We start from the raw sequence: 21,550 nt of genomic DNA, 5'->3' as shown, positions 1-21,550 counted from the left end.
AATATATTTTGGAAAAAGATTGCTTTATGACATTAAAGTATTTTTAAGTACTTTTAATTACTTTGTCAGTCATTAATAATTACTGTTTTAAAAGTTCTACTCTCTAGTATACATGCAAGGTATATGTTTTTAATAATTTAATTATAAGTGCTTTTGAAAGGATAACTATACAAATATAACTATTATGAAAAATGGTTTGCAATAGAATGATAAGAAAATGAAATTTTTAATACGGGTGAGTTTGAAATTTTTTCAGGCTGAACTAGCAACCTTAATCTTTTGAATAACCTAGATTTTTAATTTGGCATGAAACCATTTCAAGCTGTGTAATGAAACTAATGAGGCTGCTACAACAGTGCAAAGCAATAATCAACATATATTTTATTGTTGGAAACTGTATTAAGTCCATGCATGAGGTGAACAAATCAGCTTTTTTCTTTGTGTGCTTCAGAAAGAAGGATGACATGCATTCAGACTGCTTTCCTAAAAAGAAAAAAATACCATTCTAAATATGTTCAATGCCTAGAAAAAGCTCAAAATCATTATTTTCAAACAAATGTAGAACCCTGAGAATCACTCACTATAATGATATCAAAATATAAAAGTACCTTCTCTTCCTACCAATTGAATTGGATATATATATATTTATATTTATATATATTTATTTAAAATATATATATATATGGCACATATCTCCAACCAACAGATTCTATTCATCAAAGCAGCAGGTCTTTCTACAAAGCAATTATGATCAATGGAAGTAAATATAAATATGTTAGCATACATAATACATCCAGCAGATGAAAATGAGTTTAGATTTATTCAGGTGATGTATAATGTCATAAAAAATGATGATTCTCATATGTATGAATTATAGTGGCTTTTCTCCATAATATATAAGCTGAATCAAGAGTTACTCTAAATTATATATTGGAAATTTTCAGAAAATGACAACAAAACTACTTAAAATAGTTCTTTGTACCACTCTACTACGATAATGAGTGAAGTACAGTCAACCAACACAGGGCCATTTGTGCACTGATTCATTAGTATATTCAGCAACCCAGCTTCTTAGATACCCACCTACTTATTGATTTCTTAAATTATAACTGAGTATAATGTGATCTCAGCACTGGCACTACATATATAATTAGTCTACAGCCTTTGCCTTTTAGGAGCTATCATTCTTGTGGGTTATCAGCATTACTAAGTATTCTTACCATGGGAAGTGATAAGGAGGTGCATTACAGAGGTAGTCCTGGGAGCATCTAACTCAAGTCTGGGATCAGAGAATGCTTCTTGAAGTGGTGATACCTGAGCTTAGTCTGACTAGTTTGAGTGGGAGTTAGCCAGGTGAAGCTCTTAGTCAAGTTATTTCAATGCCATGTGCAGAGGTACAGAAATGAGAGAGAGCCAGTTGTGCATAATGAATGACAAAAGTCTATTGTTATTGAAGGAAGAGAAGAGAGGATCAAGATAGGAGAGTAAAAGGGGAGATAGAAATCAATAAAAAGAGTATTTAAATTTGAAGTTTTAGAAATAACTATGAATTAAAAGAGGACTCCAAAGAGAAAAAGAGTAACAGAAATGTTCTAAAAAAATTTTTTATAAAATAGCACTTATAGCATTTGGAATAAAATGTTATATCTAAATGTGTATATTATTGTCTTCTCAGTCTGAACAGGCAAAGGTACCTGACTATGTTGTTAGATTGATACTTTAAGAAAAAAATAGAAAAATAAATGAACAAAATTAAATTGTATCAGTAAAAATGAAAGCCACTGTGTGTAACCAAGAAAAAACATGCATAATCATCAGTTTTGAAGAGGAGGAATTCATACTATATTTAAGAAAACATTTCCATTATTTTAGTTTCGGGATAAAAGAACCTAAGAAATGTTTTTTTGGTTTCCCTTAAAATTTTAAAAATAGTATTAGTATTATTTTTAATAAGATACTGTACTCAATTTAATGAACTTCCTTGGACATGCTTCTTTCTATTGTTTCTCTTGGAAACAAAAAATTGAGCCACATAAATCAGAGGCTTTCTAACACTTAAATCACTATTAAATCATACTAATTTGAAGCTACCCATCAAGTGTGGTTATTTAAACTAATTTGCTAATCTGACTGTATCTAATTCCTAACCAACATATTTAGAATATGCAGGAAAGAATGTCCAATGGAAAAAAGACAGCCTCGTCAATAAATGGTGCTGGGAAAATTGGACAGCCACATGCAGAAAAATGAAATTGGACCATTTCCTTACACCACACACAAAAATAGACTCAAAATGGATGAAGGACCTCAATGTGAGAAAGGAATCCATCAAAATCCTTGAGGAGAACACAGGCAGCAACCTCTTCGACCTCAGCCGTAGCAACATCTTCCTAGGAACAACGCCAAAGGCAAGGGAAGCAAGGGCAAAAATAAACTTTTGGGATTTTATCAAGATAAAAAACTTTTGCACAGCAAAGGAAACAGTTAACAAAATCAAAAGACAACTGACAGAATGGGAGAAGATATTTGCAAATGACATATCAGATAAAGGACTAGTGTCCAGAATCTATAAAGAACTTAGCAAACTCAACACCCAAAGAACAAATAATCCAATCAAGAAATGGGCAGAGGACATGAACAGACATTTCCACAAAGAAGACATCCAGATGGCCAACAGACACATGAAAAAGCGCTCCATATCACTCGGCATCAGGGAAATACAAATCAAAACCACAATGAGATATCACCTCACACCAGTTAGAATGGCTAAAATCAACAAGTCAGGAAATGACAGATGCTGGCGAGGATGTGGAGAAAGGGGAACCCTCCTACATTGTTGGTGGGAATGCAAGCTGGTGCAGCCACTCTGGAAAACAGCATGGAGGTTCCTCAAAATGTTGAAAATAGAACTGCCCTATGACCCAGCAATTGCACTATTGGGTATTTACCCTAAAGATACAAACGTAGTGATCCAAAGGGGCACGTGCACCCGAATGTTTATAGCAGCAATGTCCACAATAGCCAAACTATGGAAAGAACCTAGATGTCCATCAACAGATGAATGGATCAAGAAGATGTGGTATATATACACAATGGAATACTATGCAGCCATCAAAAGAAATGAAATCTTGCCATTTGCGACAACATGGATGGAACTAGAGCGTATCATGCTTAGCGAAATAAGTCAAGCAGAGAAAGACAACTATCATATGATCTCCCTGATATGAGGAAGTGGTGATGCAGCATGGGGGCTTAAGTGGGTAGGAGAAGAATAAATAAACAAGATGGGATTGGGAGGGAGACAAACCATAAGTGACTCTTAATCTCACAAAACAAACTGAGGGTTGCTGGGGGGAGGGGGTTTGGGAGAAGGGGGTGGTATTATGGACATTGGGGAGGGTATGTGCTTTGGTGAGTGCTGTGAAGTGTGTAAACCTGGTGATTCACAGACCTGTACCCCTGGGGATAAAAATATATGTTTATAAAAAATAAAAAATTAAAAAGAAAATAACTTCTCAAGTATCCTGTAGTCTGCTAGAAGTCATTGAGTCTCTCAGTGTTAATGGCAGGGTTAATGAGAAATTAATTAATCAACTAAACATCTTTGCTACACTGATTTGCTGGTTGCACTTAAATATGCTATAATTCATTTTCTCTTCCTCCCTCCCTTCTTCCTTTCTTTCTTCTTTGGCTTTTTTTTCTTTTTTTTTTTTTTTTGGCCAAGCATTATCTAAAGGGGTAAGTCTTGGTAATTAAAATAATAATCTTCTAAATTTTAAACCTATATTCTATGATTTTCTCTATTTGCCACAGAAACATGGATCTAAAATTTGTTTAAAGGATAAATATTTTTATTTTGGAGGATCTAGGAAGTCAATATGTTTCAAGAACACTTGCTTGAAAAAATCAAATTACCAACTTGAAGATATATATTTTAATGCATCATCTGAGGAGCATCAAACATAATTAAAGTATCATAACTTGGAAAGAAAGTCTAAGAAATAAAATGATTGGAATTTTAAGAAAAAGGAATCTTCCCGGATGGCTGAGTGAATCAGTTGGTTGTGTCTGCCTTGGGCTCAGGTCATGATCCTGAGATCTAGTCCTGCTTTGGGCTCCCTGCTCAGCTGAGAGCCTGCTTCTCCTACTCCACCCCCGCCCTTTTTCTTCCCCCTACCCCGCTCCCCTCTCTTTTAAAATAAATAAAATAAAATATTAAAAAAAATTGCTTTCTTTAAATAAAAAGGCATCTTCCATTTCCCTGTATTTCTGTCACAAAGAGGCTTAGGAAAGGTCTAACACCGCAATTTGTAACAACTTGGTTTACTTTAGCATTTCATAATATGGGATAAGTATAAAGTCTAATGTTTTATAGAAAGACTGGATATTAGTAATGCTGTGCTCAGGATTTACTGGTTTGCAATGGAAACTAGAGTGTATATGTCCTGTTGCAATGGGTTGGTCAAATAGATCTCTATGTTAAGTATACAAAATTTAATTGACATAAAATATGTATGTATTTTTTATTTTATTTTATTTTAAAGATTTTATTTATTTATTTGAGAGAGAGAGTATGAGAAGGGGGAGGGTCAGAGGGAGAAGCAGACTCCCTGCCAAGCAGGGAGCCCAATGCGGGACTCCAGGATCCTGACCTGAGTTGAAGGCAGTTGCCCAACCAACTGAGCCACCCAGGCGCCCTAAAATATGTATGTATTTTTTAAATAGGCATTTTTGTCAAATTTACTGATAGCAATTCTGACAGATAAATCACTCACCTCTTGGCTCTTCACTTTTTATTATTTTCCTTTGAACGAGTAGTAAATGATTTCAGTTAATTGTATAATTCGCAAGATGTGATATACAAACTGGTACTTTTGCAAACAAAATCAGATCACCAAGAATATGTAGTTTTCAAATGTGCATTTTACCTACTCCCAATAATCTGAATGCCCAAAACATAGAAATTGATTAGCATATTAATACTTTATATCCCATTTTTTAACAATGGCATTCTAGACAATGATATAGCTAATGTGAGTGTTCTTTTTAGCAATTATTAGTTTTTAAAGGAAAGTATGCACCCAGAACCATAAGATATCTAGGAATAAACCTAACCAAAGAGGCTAAGAATCTGTACCTGGAAAACTATAAAGTACCCATGAAAGAAATTGAGGAAGACACAAAGAAATGGAAAAATGTTCCATGTTCCTGGATTGGAAGAACAAATATTGTGAAAATGTCTATGCTACCTAAAGCAATCTATACATTTCATGCAATCCCTATCAAAATCCCACCCATTTTTTTTTCAAAGAAATGGCACAAATAATCCTAAAATTTTTATGCAACCAGAAAAGACCTCAAATAGCCAAAGGAATATTGGAAAAGAAAGCTAAAGTTGGTGGCATCACAATTCCAGACTTCAAGCTCTAATACAAAGCTGTCATCATCAAGACAACATGGTACTGGCATAAAAACAGACACCTAGATCTATGGAACAGAATAGAGAGCCCAGAAATAGACCCTCAACAATATGGTCACCTAATCTTTGAAAAAGCAGGAAAGAATGTCCAATGGAAAAAAGACAGCCTCGTCAATAAATGGTGCTGGGAAAATTGGACAGCCACATGCAGAAAAATGAAATTGGACCATTTCCTTACACCACACACAAAAATAGACTCAAAATGGATGAAGGACCTCAATGTGAGAAAGGAATCCATCAAAATCCTTGAGGAGAACACAGGCAGCAACCTCTTCGACCTCAGCCACATCAATGTCTTCCAGGAACATTGCCAAAGGCAAGGGCAGCAAGGGCAAAAATAAACTTTTGGGATTTTATCAAGATCAAAAGCTTTTGCACAGCAAAGGAAACAGTTAACAAAATCAAAAGACAACTGACAGAATGGGAGAAGATATTTGCAAATGACTTATCAGATAAAGGGCTAGTATCCAAAATCTATAAAGAACTTATCAAACTCAACACCCAAAGAACAAATAATCCAATCAAGAAATGGGCAGAGGACATGAACAGACATTTCCACAAAGAAGACATCCAGATGGCCAACAGACACATGAAAAAGTGCTCCACATCACTCGGTATCAGGGAAATACAAATCAAAACCACAATGAGATATCACCTCACACCAGTCAGAATGGCTAAAATTAACAAATCAGGAAATGACAGATGCTGGCAAGGATGCAGAGAAAAGAGAACCCTCCTACACTGTTGGTGCAAGTGGGTGCAACCACGCTGGAAAACAGCATGGAAGTTCCTCAAAAATTTGAAAATAGAGCTACCCCATGACCCAGCATCCGCATTACTGGGTATTTTACCCTAAAGATACAAACGTATTGGTCTGAAGGGGCACATGCAGCCGAATATTTATAGCAGCAATGTCTACAATAGCCAAACTATGGAAAGAACCTAGATGTCCATCAACAGATTAATGGATAAAGAAGAAGCGGTGTAGCCATCAAAAGAAATGAAATCTTGCCATTTGTGACGACATGGATGGAACTAGAGGATATCATGCTTAGTGAAATAAGTAAATCGGAGAAAGACAACTATCATATCATCTCCCTGATATGAGGAAGTGGAGATGCAATGTGGGGGGTTGGGGGGTAGGAGAAGAATAAATGAAACAAGATGGGATCGAGAGGGAGACAAACCATAAGTGACTCTTAATCTCACAAAACAAACCGAGGGTTACTGGACATTGGGGAGGGTATGTCTATAGTGAATGCTGTGAAGTCCGTAAACCTGGCGATTCACAGACCTGTACCTCTGGGGATAAAAATACATTATATGTTTATAAAAAAATAAAAAATTAAAAAAAAATAAAGGAAAGTAAAAGAAAGTGAACTTAATTTCACTTCAAAGCAGTTGCAAATCTATATAGGAAACATAATGAAAGTCACATCTACAGTGTCCGAGCATTTATCTATCTATCTATCTATCCACCCACAATTTTGAAATGGAGATCCCCTTCCTCCAGAAAGTTCAAAAGCTGAATATTTTGATCACTTAAAAATGAAAATAATTATGTTATTTAAAATTGCATGTTTTGTTTTTGAAATTGACATTTATAGAGTATAATTTCCATCATTCTCCTTTTAAAGTTGAGAGTAGTGTTATCTGCATTAACAGTGGTAAATAACTAAGAAATTAAGTTTAGTTTAAAGGGATCCTTAAATTATAAAAATGAAGTATACATAGTCAAAACCAAGTTACTATTATGTGTGGATCGAGATAAACTGTATATTCTTAAAAACCAGTATGAAATTTTACTTTGAGCGAAGTATTGTATTTGAAAAAGACAGGTCACCTGGGGAGAAGTCATTTACTGGAAGTGAAGAGGGGTGAGATTCCAAAGTCTCGGGTCTCAAAGACAGATCAGTAGAAGGTTTCGTTCTAGTAAATATGTGAATCATTGAACACTATATATGAAATTAATGATATACTACATGTTGGCTAACTGAATTTAAATATAAATAAATAAATAAATAAATAAATAAATAAATAAATAAAAATATGTCTTGTTAATTGCAGGGTCTTCTGTTTCCTGAGCTCCAAGATGGGCATAATGAAAGTATGAAAATAAAGAAATACCACAGATACGAGGAGCAAAGTCAAGGACTTTTGGCAGACAGACACTTTAGTGTGTGAAGGGTGAAAAGAGCATGCAGAGACATGGAGGATACACTCACTTTTTCAGCAGTAGAGAAGAATTCATCCCTAATTGCTAAAATTAAATTTTCAAGTTGGTTATTAGTAATTGAGACAGTAAAAGGCAAACTATAATAAAAAGCAAACTATATTTGCACATATTAGAACATTTCTCTATATATCTTAAATCATATATGTATATACATACAACATTAAACATTAAGCATTAAGCTATCCTGATACATTAGTTTCCATGACTTATTGAGCTTTTGAAAATATCTTTATCCTCTTTTTCACTAAATGTAAATCTCTTTCAAGCACATCTTTGTTCTTCTGACCTTGTTTCAAAGACAAAAAACTAACTCCTTAATGAATCTCACCTGTGCTAATTAAACTTTTTAGTAGTGTAAAAATCTGTCAAAAAGCAAAGTTTAAAATGAAAACATATACAAAACTGTGAAGATATTTAATTATCTGTCTTTGTAGGCTTTTGTAACTAACTTTGTAAGCTTTTAAATAAAACATTTGAGTAAACATCCATTTTCAGATTCAGATATTTATATAAACTATAACATATGGGCATTGCCTACAATGCTAGCATTTCTCATTTTTTTTCTAACACCTTAACACCTAATTGCCTTAAAAATCATATGATATATGTTTATAAAAAATAAAAAGTTAAAAAAATCATATGATGTGATTGTTCTTATTCTGAAGGTTTATAAAACTTGCCTTCTGCTTTCTCTAGTATTTGTAAGTATGAGCTTATTCAATGCTCAAGTTCTTCTATACATTTTCTTCCCTAGCTAAACTAAAAATTACTATTGAGAAACTGAGATACCAAATACTTAGTGACTTGCCCACAATCAAAAAGCATGTCAGTGATTGAGCTAGGGGTGATTCCATATGACAACAAAGGCCTTCATGATGCTACACTGACTCTCACTTCACTTGGATATTTTAATATGCCCAGCTTGAGAACCTCTAGTAACTTGCTTCACAAAAAGAAAATTTAAAAAATAGATACCTGGAATGTTATGACACTGTGGACATATAACTTACATGAGATTTCTGTAAAGTAAGGGCTTTTAATAACATTTTCATATACTACTCAGATTATAATTGGATAAATATTTATATAAAGCAAAATCCTTCATGTTACATCCTTCATGTCACCTCATCAGTATTACCAGAATTAAGAAAAAAAAAAAGATAGAACACCTTACAAAGAAATAAAAAGAATGAAATTCTGGTATTTGCAATGACATGGATGAAGCTAGAAAGTATAATGCTAAGTGAAACAGGTCAGGAAAAGACAAATAACATATGAATCGATTCCACTCATATTAAAGAAAGAGATTTCACTCGTTTAAAGAAAGAAAACAAAGGAAAAAGAGAGAGAGAGAGAAGCCAAGAAACAGACTCTTAACTAGAGAGAATACACTGATGTTACCATATAGGAGGTGGGTGGGGGATGGGTGAAATAGGTGATGGTGAATAAGGATTGCACTTGTGATGAGCACTGGTGATGTATGGAGGTGCTGAATCACTATATTGTACACCTGAAACTAGTATGTTTCTATATGTTAACCAATTGGAATTAAAATTAAAAAAATATAGAACATCTTAAGCTACAAATATGTTTACATTAATTACAGAATGAATCAAGTAAGAGTTTTTACTAGAGTCGATGATACTACTCATTTTGTAAAAAATTTTCATTCTATCTTTGTTTTTATTTTCAACTATTAATATGAATTTTCCAGAGAAGAACTTGAAAAATGCTATTGGAACTCCAAAATGGGGATTTGGAAAAATCTGGAGACCTCAAAATAGTTTTCAAAAATTTATGAAATGTTAATGTCTTTTATAAAATTTCATGGATAACTAAAATCATGTATAAAATGTAATTCCTGATAACTATAATCATTGTACCCAAACCTTATTTTTAATCAGTTTGAATAAACTATGAATGCTTTCATTGGCAGTCTACTACAAATATGGCGTTATTAGAAAGGCTCAATTAATATATTAAAATACTGAAAATAAACATATTGAATAAAGAAATTAAAAATGTGTATTGATGATAAGGTACAAAGCTTCTGAGGTCATTTATATAAATGCCTAACACTCATAATAACAAGCAAACAAGATATATATTATAAATAAAAGGCATGATGTCAATCCCTTAATAGTAGAATTGTGGCTCATCAATTAGTTTTTAAAAAAGGTAGGTACCACAATGCATTCCTAAAATGAAATTCTATATTCCTGAAATATTGATGGAATTTTATATCTGGGGAAAGAAGTTATTAGTCAAACCTACACGAAGCCTAAACTATTATTATTATTGCTGCTACCAGTATTTGTTTTAGTCATTAGCACGTATGCTGTGGTTGGCACAGTGTAAATGCTTGTGTTAATTAAAGTCATTTTTATGTTCCATTTCTCAAGTAAGTCATACAAATTTTAACTAGGGTTTGCAATGATGTTCACAGAAACTTCTCTCTTACTCAAGTTCTCTTATGTCTAATATTCCACTGAGGATTGCCAGTTTTAACAATAATGATCTATTTTTAAATGTTATTCTTTAGTAACATCATTTTTATATATTGACTTCATAACTTGTAACATTGTTAAACTCATTTATTAGTTATAAAAGTACTTTTGTGAATTATATAGGATTTCATTAGTAAAAATGATGTTAGCTATAGTTTTACTGGAAATGTTCTTAGCAAGTTGAATTTTCCTTCTCTTGAAAATGAGTTTGAATTTTTTCAAAAGTTTTTTTCTGTATCTATTAAAATGTTCATATGATTTCTCTGTCGTGGCCGGCACGACAAATTGACCAGGAATGTGAGGGTAAGAGGATGGTGAAAAGAAATTAAGAGACAAAGAGATGGGGGCAGGAAGAGCACTGAGGAGGATGTCCAACAGTGCTGATTTTATCCACATCTTACAAGCATTTATAAGGCAGACCACAATAGGAGTAATACATCAGTATCTAGTCAGATAACCGCAAGTTCCTATACAAGTTTACATTAACTGTAAACAAATCTCGTGATGCCAGGTAGTCGTGGCTAATGCCATTAGCTACTATTGATACAAGAAGTTACAATCAACCAGGGAGTGGGTTATGGGAAGTACAGGAACAACAAGGACCAACTAAGAATTCATAACCCTGACCACATTGTTCCCTTCTGTTTGGGGAAAGTGTGGGAAGTCATGGAGGTGAGCACACGACACATAGCACAGATCTTTTCTCAGTGCTACTCAACCATTCCTGTCCGTAACCCTTTATTAAGGTATTTGGACTTAAAGGGAGACACAAGTCAGGGCCTCGTTTGGTCCTTGTCTCAAGCCTTATCGTGGCCTCCAACATTTCTCCTCTTTGGTTTGTAAATACAGTGAAACACATTAATTGGTTTTCAAATTTAGAACCAGCCTTTCATTTCTGGGGAAAACTTCAAATGACTAGGATGTATTATCTTGTTGAAATATGGTTGGATTCAATTTCTGAATATTTCATTGTGAATTTTAACATCTAACTTCAAAAGAAATGTTTATCTATTATTTCTTTTATTGCAATGTATTTGTCTGATTTTGGAATCAAAGTAATGTTAGGCTAATAAAATGAAGTATATTCCCTTTCCTTCACCTTCTGGAGGAGTTTGTGTTGGATCAGTGTTTTTTCCTTTCAGTGATTCATAGAACTTTCCAAAAACCCATCTCTGCCTGGATTATTCTTCATTGGAAAACTTTTAAATACAAATTAACTTTATTAAAAATATGATTTTAAGATTATTTGTGTTGTGCCCAAATTTTCATGTCTGAGAGACCAAGGAGCCAAGCACCAATGCAATCACATGAGGGTTTATTTGACAAGCTTAAGCTTGGGCCCAAGTATACCCGACACAGCAGAGTAGGGACTTGGACCCCGAGCCAGATTACAGTCAGAGTTTTTAAAAGCAGAGTAGGGGTGGACTCAGCGGTGGATGAGGACAAAGGGAGTGTTCAGAAGGGCTATCAGGGTAAAGAAGACTGTCAGGATATTGAAGGTCTGGTTACTATCAAGCCAAGGCCGTTTTTCCCTTTAATAAGGCACTAGCATGAAGACAATTGGGAGTTTCCTGGTGGAATGTCACATTCTTGCTATCAAGCGTCCTTGTTAGTGAGATTTGGGCTTAGAAGAAATTTAACTTTATTTGCTTTTCCTTCTACCTCAGCCTCCTTCAGTTTTGTTTATGGAGGGGAGGGTGACATTAGGGCTTAAGGAACTGAGTTATTTGTCTCTGGAAATTGGGCTAGACTCAAGGTGGGTACAGCCTTGTTTTCCTTGGCCTCCACAATTTGTTCTTGATTGAATTTTATAATTTGTTTTTCAAAGCATTTGCTTATTTCAATTGCCAATTTTATTGGAACAAAGTTGATAACATTATTTTCTTGTCATTCTACTAATTAATGCAGGATCTGTAGTGATGTCCACTTTTTGAGTCTTGGTATTTGCAACTTGTTTTTGTTCCTTTTTTCTTGATCAGACTGATCAGAAATTTATACATTTCATTAATCCTTTCAAAGAATCAAATTTGCTTTCATTTTCTCTTTTGCTATTGTTTTTAATTTCTTTTGTCTGCTTTCTTATTCTTTCCTTCTTTCCTTCTGTGTACTTTGTGTTAAATTTTCACTAATATTTAATATTATTTAATATTTCACTAATATTTATGATAGAAATATTAAGCTGATTTGTCATCTCTTCTTTTCTAATATATATCATGTTCTACATTTCCACCTAAGCACTTATTGTGTTCCACAGATTTTTATGTGTTGTACTTTCACTTTCATCCCATTTAAATTATTTTGTAATTTCCTTTGCGACATCTCTAACACACAGGTTTATGTAGAATGTAGACGTGTATTGCTTATTTGTTTGGTACTTGGGTACTTTGCAAATATATTTCATTTACTGGCAGAAATTCAATTATTAGTTACTAGCTTAATTTATTTTTTCAGAGTAGACATTTTGTATTTTAGGTCTTAAATTTGTTGAGGTGTGCCTTAATGAGTAGAACATGATTAATTTTGGTAAATATTCTATGTATGCTTGTAGAAAAAAATATATTTTCTGTTTTGGAGAGGAGTTTCACTAAAATGTCAATATATTGATAGTTTGGTACTCCCTCTTCCTGAGAGAGACAGGCAAAGAGAGTGAGTGAGAGCAGGGGAGGGGTAGTTGGAGAGGTAGAGAGAGTCTTAAGCAGACTACATGCTGAGGTCAGAGCCCAAAGCTGGGCTGGATCATGACTGTGAGGCCACCACCTGAGCTGAAACCAAGAGTCAGATGTTTACTCAACTGTGTGACCTAGAAGCCCTATTCTTACTGATTTTATGACTACATTTTATTGTTTGTGGAGAGAGGAGTGTTAATGTTCCAACTTATTTCAGTACTATCAGTTTGTCCTTTTTGTATTTTTTGTATTTTCATGTCTTTGCTAGGAATATAAATATTTAGGATTGCTATGTCTTTGTAGTAAAATAACCTTATTATCATTATTATGATCCTTTCTAAAAAGTATCTGGTAATATCCCTTATTCAGAAGTTGGCCTGACCCTCCAAATTTCTGCTGATGGATGAATGCATGCTATTTTTTCTATGCATTTATGTTAAACTACTTTTGGTCTTCATCTTTTTTTTTTTTTCTCCTTCTGCCAAAACAAACTTTATTGCACCAAAAAGAAAAAAAAAAAAACTTCATTTATGTACAGTCAGATATAAAGACATCTCTTTTGACTCCTGTGCATATATTTCTTCAACTCAAGATTAGGGCATAAAAGTCAGGCTGGTATGCCAGACATGCTCTGCCCACGGCAGGGCCAAGGAGAGGATTGTCACTTGAAAATGGGAACACTTAAATGGATGACAGACAACCACTAGACCAACAGGCCAAGGGCCTTCTGCTAAGCCCTGTACTTGCTCTGGGAATGGAAGAGGGAAATTGGCAGCGGGGTCCCTCTTTAAGTCTCCTTGTTAAGAGACCCAGCCTTAGGTATCCGAGATAAACTTCCGTTCCCCAAGCCCACTTCCTGTCCAGTTTCTTTGCTTCCTGCCCTCCCAATCTGGACATTCTCCTTCGTGCCCAACCCCTTCCGAACTCCCCGGAAGTCCCATGACCCACAGGCAGAAGCCTCCACAGCAGCGGGCAGGGCAGGCCCAAGTCATCCTCTCCCATACACGCGGCTGGATACTGACTGAGGCCCTGCATCACATGGATCACCAACACCCCCTGGGAGCCCTAACAGTAAGAATCTGGAAAGTATGGGGAGAACACACCAAAAAGGGGAAGGCTGGAGTTTCTCAGTGCCCAGTACCACAGGGCGCCTAACACACATTCTTCTGAGCCAACCAGCTAAAGGATCACTGCAGCTAGATACAGACAGAGAAGCAACACAGCCAGGCAAACAGCCATCAGAGCCAGTGACAGAGCAGCTGGGAAGGACGGGAGGCGGAGAGGCAAGAGAAGCAGCGGGGCCCACAGTCCCAGCCCCAGCCCCTCTGCCATTGGCGACCCTTGCTCCCCACAAGTCCCTGGGCATTGAAGTGGGAGGGAGGTTGGGGGGGTAACTAGAGGCCAGGGTGAAAATACACAAGGACAGCCAAACAGAACACAAGAGGACTAGCATCAGTCTCCCCACTGCACCCCACCCCCAGGGGAAATACCCTCATCGTGGGTAGCATTTAGGAACATCTGTAAAAGACTATTCTATGTAGTGGCTCTCGTACCCCACAAACAGCAGCTGGCTGCGTTGGGAACTTTTCAAATCAGTGTATACGGGAACAAAATCAGCTTCTCATGGTGCCTGTGCAGGCTCTACCAGGACCTCAGTTCCATCCCAGTCACATTTACCTTCTGTCTTAAATCTGGAAATGGGCAAGGGAATGGGGGCGGGCAGAGGAGAAAGGTGCTCAGGTGCTAGGTAAAGCTCACTGATCAGCAGCCTAGACTCCACCACTGTTCCTTCTCTTTGGTCTGTCTAGAACAGTGACTATAAATTAGGAAAAACAAAATTATGCTGGCCCATGGGAAGTATTGGGAGAAGAGAGGCAGGGAGGAAAAGGGCATCGGGAAGCCCTGCTTCAAGACTGCAGACAGACACGTTTGGAGGGAGACTGCAGGATGACGTCATGTTTGGAGGGAGATACACAGTGCCTCTCCATCCCTGGGGTGAGGGGGGGGAGGGACGTTGCTGGGACCCTTGAGTGGGGGGAGGGGAGAAGGGAGCAGGGTCTAAACCCTCAGGCTCCCGTGCAGGTCTGTCTCTGTCCCAGACGAACTGCTATCAGAGTCCATTTCGGCGTTCTCATTATGGAGCCTCTCCAGCACTTTCTGACGAATCAGTCCCAGGCGCATCAAGAGGGACTGGTAGTCAAAGTGGCCACGCTTCTCTCCAAAAGGGTCCTGCATTGTCTGGCCTTGAAGGTGCAGGCTATCTTTGCAAGCCACCTCATAGAAGTTGTAATACTCCAGGAAGGACTTCTCCATCACCCCTCGTAAGGGCTCAGGGCAGGGACACTTTCCTTCCATCATGTCACAGACTGCCACTCTGATGGTCTCATGCCGGATACATTCATTGTAATTTTTGCTGTCTCCTGGATGTCTCTCCTGCTCAAAGCCAGGCTCATTGTGATAGGGGTTCTCAGTCATTAGGGACTGGATGGAGATCAACACGGAGGAGATGCTCTGGGCTGGGCTCCAGGCGGGGCCAGTCCACGTACCTAGAATGCTCAAGCAGACTTTCCCATTGCGGTAGAAGTTGGGGTTAAACCTCACTGTGTTATTGCCCGTTGTCATCAGTTTGACCCGAGGCGAGTGGATGGGATAGTCGGGCGGACACCGAAACACGAACAGGAAGAAACCCCCTTCATAAGGGGTGTCAAATGGGCCTGTGATCAATGCATGAATCTTAAGTCATGTCAACAGTATCAGGTACGACGAACATTCCTGGAGGAGGCTCCTTATAAATGGACATGATATCCTGCTTGATCCAAAGTAGACACTGCGGCGCGGTTCGTTCGCCGTCCCAGTTGGAGCTGAGTGTGGGGTCCCAGTGGCTAAGCAGCGCGGCCCAGTGGGCAGCGGCCGAGGGCGGGAGCCCGGGCAGCAGGGTCTTCATCTTTAAAATGGTTATTTATAGGCAGCATACAGATGAGCCTTACTTTCTTTTAATCAGGTATGATTTGTATCTCTAATAATTTATTTGTTTCAAATGTTTTTATTCATATTTCTTTCTTTGCTTCTTGGCTTTGTATTGGTTGACTATTTTAATAATTTATGCTTTTCAAACATGAGATTAAACCTCCTTTAAAATCTTATCAATGATTTCTCTAGCATTTAAAAAGATCTATATTTTAATATTACACAGAAATCTTGTTAAAATGCATATTTTGATACAATAGGTCTCTGGTGGGACTCAGAAGACACAGATGCTATAGACTATTTTGAGTAGCAGAATTCTAGAGATTGCTTTGGAAGAAGGAAATCATATGCAATTAAATTTTATTACAGATTAAATATACGGGTTGGTAATACATATGAAAGGAAACTTCAGTCTCAGCCCCCTTTCCATTCTCATATACTGCTCTCTACATCTCAGAGAGTTATTAGAAAAGAAATAATTCTTTTAAAATGCTTAAGACTCTCTGGAACATAATTCGTGAAGAACTCATATTAGATAGTATTAGAACCTCCTTTGCTAAGTCTTAAAAATGCTATGACTAAACCACTGTTTTAGGTTTATATCAATTAATTCAAAATAGAAAATTCAAATAGAAAATTATATTCATAATGACCATTTTAAGGGTAGAGGAACTAAATGACTGAAGGATTAAAACTAGGTAATGTGTCCAAACTGACACAGGTAATATTCAGAGAACAGGGATTCAAATACAGTTTCACATAAGAACCACAATTCTAAGCTAACACACAGGGTTGAACTGTCAAATTAGAGATAATACCCAGTGACTACTAAATAATACTAAGCTTTACTAAATAAAATCAAAGCTATAGGCAATCAAAGTCTCCAGTGAAGCAGAGGGATGACCAAGGTTTCTCCCTCGATTTTCCCCTCATTGGACCTAAACACTTTGCTCCAGAAAGTGTTTCTAGGTGAGATTCCTAAAAGCATCTTGTACAGTGAGGAACATTTAAATGATCAACTACTGGACTTTTTCCAGGGCACTATGCTTCACAGTTTTGGGTTCTGTTTACTATAGGTAATCTCTAATCAGGGAAATATTGCTAGATACATTAGAAATACAGACTACTCTTCTTGGGAAGTATCATTACTTGGAATTGAGTTGACAGAGATTTCAGGTAATCTTCAATTCTTCCTTGTTTCCCCTTACCAAAAAGTGAATGGACCACAGAACAGTTGCTTTTACTACTTCCTCTCAGTCCTTAAGAACTAGGCACTATAGCTACTCAAAAGCTTAAGTGTTCATGTAGTACACACAGAAATAACAGAAACCCTAATGAGTAATGATGATAATAAAATTAGTATTTTTTATAACAGCTTGTGTATTTTCTCATTTGTATATTTGTTTGTTTGTTTGTTTGTTTTCTGAAAGGCATCCACTGACAGAGAAATTCAGACAAGGAATAGGTTATAGATTATGTGATAGTATTACCAGTGATCAAACATTAGAACAGAGAGCAAGGCACACAATAAGGGCTCAAAAGGGCATGGCATCACTTAAAAGCCAAGAAAGACATAGGAGAAAAGTGATCATCAGAAGCCAGCACCAAGATCCCCACCCACACAGCATTAAAGAGTACTTTGGGTCATGTAAAGACTTTTCAATAAATTCCAGTAAGGCTAAAGCCAGTCCTGTATCTTGCCTGGGTGTTGCCCAAGTTGCCCAGCTGAAGATACTAATTGCCTCAGGTAGCAGCTGCCTATGGGCAAGGAAGGCATCCAGGCTAGGATAAATATTGGCTGCTGGCCTAAACACAACTGGAACCATAGGCTCTGTAGAAAGGATAAATTGGATCTTCTTGAGAGCAAACAAGTTTGCACAATTTTTAAACAAAAAGCATTCCACAATTTTAATCCCATTAATTAATTTATTTGTCTTATAATTTGCTTATTCTTTTGGCATAGTCAATTGTTTCCTATTGTTTTCCTTTACCCAGTGTTTCCTTTTTTGTGTTCACTTGCCTGAGCAGAACTGTGCAGTCACCGAGGATAAAACCAGTACCATCAAGCTAAGTACACAGCATGTGGGGAGATCTCTCATGCAGTGGTTAATTTGAATTTAAGTTGATTACATCAGCACATTTTATATCATAATCTATAGTCTCAAAGCAGGTGGGACATTCTGTATCCCTTGTTTGCTCTAATATTGAAAAATGAATGAAATGGGATTGATTTTAAAGACTGTGTGTTTGGGGATTGTTAGGATCCAACATCAGGGAGAGATACTTTATGTCTTCTTGAAACTGAAAAAGAATGAAACCCAGCATTTCCAGGAATTGTACAAATATATCTTGAAATGTACAGGTTAATAAAAAATGTTTAACAAAATGGTGACAAGGCTTTCTTTCTAAACAGCTCTCACACAATCAGTAGAAAATCTCATCAGAAAATACGCAGGATGATGTTGGTGTTACCAAATAAATCACCATTTCTATTCTACTGAGTAATGAAAAACTATAACAGAAACACACATTTACTATTGATTTAGGACACTGTGTAGCTTTCCTGATAATTTGGCATTTTGTTATAAACAATCTACTAGCTTCCCAGGAGGTTTGTCTTTGTTTATTTTCTGAGACTATCATCCAGCAAATATTTGAATACTTCTCATTCGTTGGAATGAGCTGAGTTTTCACTGTAGCTCATCCATTTTTTCCTGTGACTTTGTTCATTAAATATCCATTTAGTCTATGATTATTATTTGTAATTCAGGTAATTTTTTTTTAATTTATGTATTTGACAGACAGAGATCACAAGTAGGCAGAGAGGCAGGCAGAGAGAGAGGAGGAAGCAGGCTCCTTGCTGAGCAGAGAGCCCCATGTGGGCCTTGATCCCAGAACCTGGGATTATGACCTGAGCTGAAGCAGAAGCTTTAACTCACTTAGCCACCCAGGTGCCCTGTAATTCAGGTATTTTTACTAATGGCACCCTTTCTTATCTGCACTTCAGTCTTACTCTCTCTGCTACTAAATTAAGAAAGGACAAGTAGTTCTGATACAACTATGGGATATACATTATTCATGGATTTCCTGTGAAACAAACATATGTTAGAAGCAAAGGGTTGGATAGTACCTGTTTTAGGTTTTGCAGGCCACATTGTTACTATTGCTCTATTTTAACTACTCAGCTCTTCTCCTGTAATATGAAAGCATCTATAGAAACTATGTAAACATATTGGTGCAGCAGTGTTCCAATAAAACTATATTTATAAAAATAGGCAGTGGCCCAGATTTGGATTGAGGCTCATACTTTTTAGCCCCTGGTCTATAAGCACCTGTTTACTTTTCAGACTCTCCTGAATTTTATTTTGGTTTCTTAGTATTTCAACACATGTTTCTTTTACTGGTATACTTTGATATATCCCCAGAAAGCTCTGCTACATTCTCTCTCTCTTTTTTTCTTTTCTTTTAAGGTACAGAATTTGAGAAAGAGGTCAAAGACAGACCAAAGGGAAAACCCTTTTGCTTAAGGGATTTAAGCAGAAATCACAATGTCTGATGCAGGAATTTTCCAGATCTCTGAGTCTGACATCCATCATTCACCCCTGTAAGAGAGGGCTGCGAGGACTTTTAATAAAGCATCTCCTTTTTGCTGAGCTGTTCCACCTACATAAACTATGTCAGTGACAAAACTATCAAGTATAATTAATAGAGGCAGTGGGGAGACAAAATTTACTTAGTTCTGAGAAGTATCATGCATCAAGAAAGTGCTACAACTGATGTTTCATAATTGAGCAGAAACAGAAGATATGTTCACTACTTTTCCGGGAAAAAAAAAAAAAAAAAAAAAAAGCCAGAGGACGAGTCATGCAACCTAAATAGTCATACTACCAGCAACAGTAGTGATTCCAAATCTTAGCTTCACATCAGAATACCCAGAGAGGGGCTCCTGGGTAGCTCAGTTGGTTAAGCAACTACCTTCTGCTCAGGTCATGATCCTGGAGTCTGGGATCGAGTCCCACACGAGGCTCTCTGATTGCCAGAGAGTCTGTTTCTCCCACTGTCCTCTCTCCTCTCATGCTCTCTCTCTCATTTTCTCTCTCTCAAATAAATAAAATCTTTAAAAAAAAAAAAAAAAAAAGAATCACCCGGAGAGCTGGGTGAAAAATAAAGATCTTAGGATTTGTAAAAATCAAGATCTCAGAACAGAGACCAGGGAGCCTTATTTTATGGCTGCTTTGTGGACAGGAATTTAAAAATGACTCTGAAAACATCTAGTCCAAGCCCCTCATCTTTCATATGAGAAAACTGAAGCTGAGAGACTGTCTGCCCTCCTCCCACAGCTGCTCGTTGGCAGTCTGAACCCTGTTCTTCAGACCTGGACCACTCCATGGACCATTTTCCTATGATATGTCACTCTTGGTCACAGCACCTTCATCCCTGTGATGTTAGCCAGGTTTACCCCACTTCCTTTCTGTGTCCCTACATCCTCTACCTTCTTTCTTGGGTGCCTCTTCTTTATTTACAGGCCAAGCGTTCTCATTGTTGGCCTCAAAATAAAAATAAAAATAAAAATAAACAAATAAATCTTTCCCAAGGAAAGGACTGGAAACCCATTGCTACTATGGTATCATGTCTTCCTATGGCTTTAAGCTATTTTCTATATATATATTCAATGCCATGTAGTCTGATTCAAATAAATGATTGGTAATTTTAAAATATCATTATTTGGGTCATAGGGCAGTTCTATTTTCAACATTTTGAGGAACCTCCATGCTGTTTTCCAGAGAGGTTGCACCAGCTTGCATTCCCACCAACAGTGTAGGAGGGTTCCCCTTTCTCCACATCCTCGCCAGCATCTGTCATTTCCTGACTTGTTGATTTTAGCCATTCTGACTGGTGTGAGGTGATATCTCATTGTGGTTTTGATTTGTATTTCCCTGATGCCGAGTGATATGGAGCACTTTTTCATGTGTCTGTTGGCCATCTGGATGTCTTCTTTGCAGAAATGTCTGCTCATGTCCTCTGCCCATTTCTTGATTGGATTATTTGTTCTTTGGGTGTTGAGTTTGCTAAGTTCTTTATAGATTCTGGACACTAGTCCTTTATCTGATATGTCGTTTGCAAATATCTTCTCCCATTCTGTCAGTTGTCTTTTGATTTTGTTAACTGTTTCCTTTGCTGTGCAAAAGCTTTTGATCTTGATGAAATCCCAATAGTTGATTTTTGCCCTTGCTTCCCTTGCCTTTTGCGTTGTTCCTAGGAAGATGTTGCTGCGGCTGAGGTCGAAGAGGTTGCTGCCCGTGTTCTCCTCAAGGATTTTGATGGATTCCTTTCTCACATTGAGGTCCTTCATCCATTTTGAGTCTATTTTCGTGTGTGGTGTAAGGAAATGGCTATGACCCAGCAATTGCACTATTGGGTATTTACCCTAAAGATACAAACGTAGTGATCCAAAGGGGCACGTGTACTCGAATGTTTATAGCAGCAATGTCCACAATAGCCAAACTATGGAAAGAACCTAGTTGTCCATCAACAGATGAATGGATCAAGAAGATGTGGTATATATACACAATGGAATACTATGCAGCCATCAAAAGAAATGAAATCTTGCCATTTGCGACAACATGGATGGAACTAGAGCGTATCATGCTTAGCGAAATAAGTCAAGCGGAGAAAGACAACTATCATATGATCT

General features: G+C 36.9%; 1 protein-coding gene and 1 long non-coding RNA gene across 2 annotated transcripts in view; both read right to left on the bottom strand.

Moving 5' to 3' along the window:
• Positions 1-395: 395 nt before the first annotated feature.
• The window catches only part of LOC309845153, a 92,862-nt gene continuing 71,707 nt past the window's right edge, over positions 396-21,550 (bottom strand). The window contains exon 3 of the long non-coding RNA XR_014301076.1: positions 396-483. This is a non-coding gene — a long non-coding RNA (uncharacterized lncRNA). The remainder of the gene's footprint in view (positions 484-21,550) is intronic.
• On the bottom strand, positions 14,863-15,832 carry LOC309845792 (ubiquitin-conjugating enzyme E2 Z-like; the record flags this gene model as incomplete). Its single annotated transcript, XM_082694138.1, is given in 2 exon segments — positions 14,863-15,624; positions 15,626-15,832. Coding segments are annotated over 2 exon segments (885 nt in total). The 3' UTR covers positions 14,863-14,946.

The sequence above is a fragment of the Mustela nivalis genome, assembly GCF_964662115.1.
Source record: "Mustela nivalis genome assembly, chromosome: 12".
Classification (NCBI taxonomy): domain Eukaryota; kingdom Metazoa; phylum Chordata; class Mammalia; order Carnivora; family Mustelidae; genus Mustela; species Mustela nivalis.
The sequence above is the reverse complement of the archived record's forward strand: the minus strand, read 5'-3'. Positions and strand labels throughout refer to the sequence as shown.